The following is a 6000-nucleotide window of genomic DNA, read 5'->3' on the forward strand; positions in this document are numbered from 1 at the left end:
GAATACGCAGATTTTTAAATGTGGCTAAACCTTGGGGAAAAAACACAATTGACTCCTTTGCCATTGCCAGTGAAGGAGTTTCTTAGTTTTTTTCTGGCAAATCATGTTTCATGTCACCAAGGCACGGAAACTGAGAAGGTCTGTCATTTCACTTAGCGCCTTTTCCTGAATGTCACGTTTCCATCACTGCCGATCAGAGCTGATAAAAACCTGTGTCTGCTGCAGTGTCATTTGACCCGGAAGTGAATGCTGATTGCATCCATTCCCATTGCATTCAAAAGCCCGATATTAGTGGGTTTGGTGACCAGTGGAAAAGGGGCTTCAGAGAAGGGAAAAGGAAAATATGGAGGATTGAAATGTCCCCTCTTTACCGTTACCTTAGCGTGTTAACTCAGTCTCTGTGTCTCTGTCTCTTTCTGTGTCTCAGTGCATCCTACAGCACCTCAGACAGTGGGTTGGGTCTCGTGGACAAGCTGTTAAACTCCCGCCGGGTCAGAGATGCTCCGAACATCCTGATTCTCCACGTCACCTCCTTCCCCTTCACTCTGCAGACTCAGTACACTCGCATCAGCCCCTACAACGAGATCCACTGGCCCTCTGCCTTCAGCAATGTAAGATGAATGAATGAAATGAAATGTATTTATTAATTCACTGGAATCTCTTGAATGTGTGTGTTCACCTATAACGTTGTGCGTCTGTAGGATGTGGACCTGTATCACGAGAGGACGCGGTACTTTGGCGTGTCGGAGCTTTTAGAGTCGACTCGTTCAGGGAGCAGTCTGCCTCTGATGCGTCATGATTCCTCCTTTGAGAGCATGGCCTCCGCCCTGGAAGAAAGGTAGCTCACAAACACGTATGCTTCACCGTTTGAACCCCACTGCAACAGAAAGGGTCAGCTAGTGCCTTTTTTGGTATTTTTTTATGAGTATCTTTAAATGCTTTATATCTCTAAACTCTGAACAACCTAAGCTTAAAGGTTTCGTAAGTCAATAAACCAAAGTACCGATAACGTGTTATACATTTAAAAAGTACAACAATTATTTTCAGCTAATTTAGCTAATTAAACACTTAAAAACATACTGATCCAAAAGATTTCTAAATAAAGACACCGAAGCAAAGTATTTTTTCCAACTCCATTAGTTATTTGAATTCTGTATATTCTTTTAGTTTTTGAGATATGCTCATATTTCTCTGGTCCTCCCTCGCCACTCTCTGCAGCCATTGTGCCACCAGGGGGCAGATGGGGGCCTTGACTTTCTGCTGCAAAAAGAATGAACGCTCCAACTGTTATGGTTTTTATTTGAGATTGATTTAAACAGGATAACGCAAACAACTATGTCCCTCGGCCAGTTAGGGGCGGCCAGCAGGAGGTCGTGGAGGTCACGAGTCACACAGAAATGCTCAGAGAAGATCTTAAAATGTCTCCTTCTTTCTGCCAGGTTCCCTAAGCTGCACAGTGCTGTGATCCGCACCACAGTCCTCATCCAGCACTACTGCATAGCTCTGATGGCTGCGTCCGGCAAAATCGGCGGCTCCCACAACTTGCACAAACACACCTCCGTGGAGACCCTGGAGATTGTGCAATCACTGCTCACTGCTGCCCAGCAGTGTCCTGCCCACCATGGCCACATGGTGCTGCTGCGGATCCCGTCTTTGGCTCTGGCTGTGTGGGCCCACCGACGGCTCACCAGAGTGAGGAGACAGCTGGGTCTGGAGGAGAGCTTTGAGATCATACTTGGAAATCCCAACCAAGCTCTGAATATTGGACAGACCTTCACTGATCAGATCAAGGTGAATGGACTAGTTCAAAACATCATGAAATACAAGAGAGGAAGTCTCATTTTCTTTTCCCAAGAGACAAAAACAAACAATTCATGAAATGATTTCATGAGACTTACTGACTGTGAAAATGTTTGCCTTCTGTGTTTGTGTGTGTCACACAGAAATGGCTGCAGATCCAGGATAATGAATGGGTTCCTCGTACCTACCTGGAGCTGGAGGCCCTTCCCTGCATCCTGATCCTGTCCGGAGCTGAGCCGCTGGGAGAATCACTGCCCAGGTACAAGCTCTGATCTCTTTAACTTTTGTTCCCAATCCTCACTACAATGAAGTTTCATGGGCAGGAATATGTTTGATGTGTAGGAACATCATTCTACTTCAGCTAAAGAAGCTGTAATAAATGTCACGTGAATATCTTCCACCCACAGGTCACTGAAGTACTGCGACCTTCGGGTGATAAGCTGCTCGTACCTTCAGCGGACCACACTCGAACAAGAGCTGGGGCTGGCTGCTTATCTGGTGAAGGAGGAGTCCCGACCCCCTCACAACCCCGGCCCAGGAAGCGACCTGCTGGAGAGCGACGCCGACAAACTCAGCAGCACTGACAATGAGGAGGAGGAGGGACAGGAGAACGGTGAGATGAGGTTTAAACATGAGTGAAATGTTCCATCGTTGTTGAAAGGGAGATCTCAACTGATTTCATGGCTGATTTATTTTGTCTTTCTGATTTCCAGAGGACTCCCCTTTGTCCTCCAGTCAGCAGCTCCAGTCGTGTCCAGACACTGGAGCTTTAGATTCCTTGAGCTCCACTTCTCCAAATGTCCAGAAAGGCACCGTGGACACGGTGCAGTCTCCCTCACAAGCGCAGTCTCAGTTTAAGTCTCAGACTTCATCTCAGTCTTTTCAAGCTACACCACACCCCCAAACCCAACCTCCAGTACAAAGTCATTCCCAGACCCAACCCATCTCCCAGCTGCAGACACAACCCCAAGTCCAGAGTCTGAATCCGCCATTACCTCAAACAAATCCCCAGCCACAAGCTCAAACATTTCCCCAGCCCCTCTCCCAAACACCCAACCCTCAGACTCAGCCGCTCCCCCCTGCCCAGTCTTGTAGGCAACACTCCAAATCCACCTCCTCTGGCTCATTGTCCCCCCGCTCCTCCTCTCCTCACCTGAGCTGCTCCTGGGCGCGAGGAGTGAGTCGCCCGCCCTCCGTGCTCCTCCCCCGAGCTCTGTACGACATCATCACCGCCAGCGACAGCAGCGGGCTCCCGCGGTGTACCTCATTCCTGCCGCACATGTCTGTGGTGTGGGCGAGCAGCTTCAGGTAAACTGATATTGTTATGTTACAGTTACACTTCTATTGTTCAGTAAAGCATTTCATGTTTCATGTTAACATTAATGTCAAGTCAAGTGAAAGTCGGTTATGAAGACTATCTTTTGTGTGCAGGCCCTTGCTGAGTAAGATGATGACCTGCACAGAGCAGTCACTGTACTATCGTCAGTGGACGGTCCCTCGCTCCCTCCACATGGACAGCAGCAACCGCACAGAAGGACGCAGCGACAACTTCCACCCTCGCAGGCTGTTGCTCAGTGGACCCCCGCAGGTATTTTCTGTTTCTTTTCTTTTGTTTTCTCAAAATCAAGTTCGATATCACTCATGTTCGACTGTATATTTTACATTTTGTTGTTTGCATGGTCAGGTGGGTAAGACAGGGGCGTACCTGCACTTCCTGGGTATTCTGTCTCGGATGCTGATAAGGCTGATGGAGGTGGACATCTACGATGAAGAGGACATCAACTACAGTCAGTATATCTGCTTTCAGGCACTGGACTCTGCATGTGCATGTGTGAACGCAAATGTCGGAGTGAGAGGGTCGGCACTTTCTGCGGACTTTCTCTGCCTGGCCTCCTAGTATCTAGTCCATAGAAAGTGTTTGATGTGAGAACACAGCGGGGGATCCCTTGCTGGATTCACTGTGAGCAAGTTGATGAGGCTTCTAACACACAAAAAAATAAATAAACTGCTGGTGAAAAAGTAGTGACACACACAAGTGTAGAGAGTTTGTTGTGATCAGAGCTGACGATGATGTCTAGGATCTCTAAAGATGATCATGTGACCTCCACAGCGGACGTTACTTCCTGTCTCTGTCCGCTTCACCCAGCTTCTCCGACTCTTGCCTGAATAATGCAAAGGATTTGTGAACGTGTCAGTGCAGAGAACCTCCCGCTGTGTTGTGCAAGTGTGAAAGGCAAACTGCGGGTAAACTCCAGATCCAATTCTCTGGACTTTACCTGCAGGTCATGTCTGTAAACGTCTTAGCTTTGCTGCAGGAGCCACCATTCTAAACAACATCAAGTAAATTATGGGGACCAGGATTTCTAAACACACTACTACAATAAATGTTCGGTTTTCTGCTGTTTCTACAACCCTTTTCTCTTCTTCAGTGTTTGGCTCATGATCATATAAACGTATCTGGGATTGTGTCAGGATGCGTCCAGAATAAATTCTAATCTTAAATATTCAAAGTGGATTAAACTCATGTATTTAAACACTAGTAAATGTGTTGTGTGTTTAGCTGCCCAGGCGGAGGGGGTGCAGTACCACCCACCCAATGCTCCCTGGCCCAACCCAGACATAATGAGGACGATGCCCTTTGACTACACCATCCATGACCCCAAATATGATGATATCAGCGCTGTGTATTGTCCTGGACATAGAACCAATGCTGAGGGTAAGTACAGACAGAAAAACACACTGACTAGAAAATGTATTAACACACAACCACGACAAGTCATCTTCTCAAACATTACCTTAATATTGTGCAATAGTCCTCATCCGTCCTTTCCTCTGTGGTCTTCCTAAGGAAACCCAGTGCGTCAGGAGGATGTGTACCTACGAAGACGGACATCCAGGATTAAGCTGTCTAAATATGCAGCCTACAACACCTATCACCACTGTGAACAGTGTCATCAGTACCTGGGCTTCAACCCCAGATACCAGGTCAGCATAAACACTAACAAACTCAGAGTCTGATAAATGGGTCTTTTATCAAATGCTTTCTAAATGACGGTCCTCTCTTATCTCAGATGTATGAGTCGACACTGCACGCCTTCACGTTCACCCATCTGCTGCTTGGGGAAGAGATCCAGCTCTACTTCATCATCCCAAAGTCCAAAGAGCACTACTTCAGCTTCAGCCAACCAGGAGGCCAGCTGGAGAGCATGCGGCTGCCGCTCACTGCTGATTGGGTGAGTTCTTCATCACAAACACAAACCACTGAATCTGAACCATTATTCAGGATTTTTTAGACACTCCACTGGTAAAATCCTGTTATTAATTTGCTGTAGAAAAAGCCCAAATCTTACTTTATAGTCACCACGACCAGCAGTTATGGTTCCTTTTACTGTTTATCTCTCAACACTGAGGTCAATTTTAGACATAATGAAACAGAAATTCAAATTAAGTAGGAATGATGGTTTAGATGGTGGCAATGTTTAATTTTAAAGGTTTTAAAAGTTAAATTGTATTGTAGTTTTCATCCAAGATAATAAAAGCGCCCAGTCATCAGTCTCAACATCAGTTAAATCAAGAATGAAATGTAAATCTAAACACTGATATTAAGTAATAAGTTCCTGTTTGAAAGTCTCTTTTAATCCCTCTTTGATATTACAATTGCCTTAAAGCAGTGTGGTCAAGCACATTGCTATATTGTGTTTTTTCCACTAGGTGGTGCTATTGGCCAAACTATTGCTCAGATTTCTGTAGCCCAGTGGTTTCTATGTATTTTTTATAAAAAAATATCTATCCAGGAGCATATGGGTGTCTCCAGACCAATCAAATAATTGTGTTAAAACACAGTATTTGAATATCATATTTTACTTTAACTAGAAGTTACATTTATTTTGTGTTCCCTTTTCCAGAGCCCAGACTGCATCAAGACTCCAATCTTCACCCCAACCACCGGCCGCCACGAGCACGGCCTGTTCAACCTGTACCATGCGATGGATGGCGCCTCACATCTCCACATCCTGGTGGTCAAGGAGTACGAGATGGCTGTTTATAAGAAGTACTGGCCCAACCACATCATGCTGGTGCTGCCCACTGTTTTCAACGGAGCTGGAATAGGTATGTTACTGTTGATACTAATGAGGACATGCAGAGCAGTCTTTCTAATGTACGATAAATATGAAATAAACATGGTTATTTTACCATGCA

The 6000-nt window shown here is 45.8% G+C and overlaps 1 protein-coding gene across 3 annotated transcripts in view; it reads left to right on the forward strand.

Moving 5' to 3' along the window:
• greb1 (growth regulating estrogen receptor binding 1) overlaps window positions 1–6000 on the forward strand; it is a 31624-nt gene that overhangs the window by 22055 nt on the left and 3569 nt on the right. For all 3 annotated transcript variants that reach the window (XM_034581213.1, XM_034581216.1, XM_034581214.1), the window contains exons 17-28: window positions 428–611; window positions 702–838; window positions 1440–1791; window positions 1944–2059; window positions 2208–2413; window positions 2514–3108; window positions 3232–3388; window positions 3485–3587; window positions 4361–4516; window positions 4649–4785; window positions 4872–5033; window positions 5706–5910. In XM_034581213.1, the coding sequence (XP_034437104.1) occupies window positions 428–611; window positions 702–838; window positions 1440–1791; window positions 1944–2059; window positions 2208–2413; window positions 2514–3108; window positions 3232–3388; window positions 3485–3587; window positions 4361–4516; window positions 4649–4785; window positions 4872–5033; window positions 5706–5910 (2510 nt within the window). The remainder of the gene's footprint in view (window positions 1–427; window positions 612–701; window positions 839–1439; window positions 1792–1943; window positions 2060–2207; window positions 2414–2513; window positions 3109–3231; window positions 3389–3484; window positions 3588–4360; window positions 4517–4648; window positions 4786–4871; window positions 5034–5705; window positions 5911–6000) is intronic.

The sequence above is a fragment of the Hippoglossus hippoglossus genome, chromosome 3 (genome assembly GCF_009819705.1).
Source record: "Hippoglossus hippoglossus isolate fHipHip1 chromosome 3, fHipHip1.pri, whole genome shotgun sequence".
In the NCBI taxonomy this organism is placed as follows: domain Eukaryota; kingdom Metazoa; phylum Chordata; class Actinopteri; order Pleuronectiformes; family Pleuronectidae; genus Hippoglossus; species Hippoglossus hippoglossus.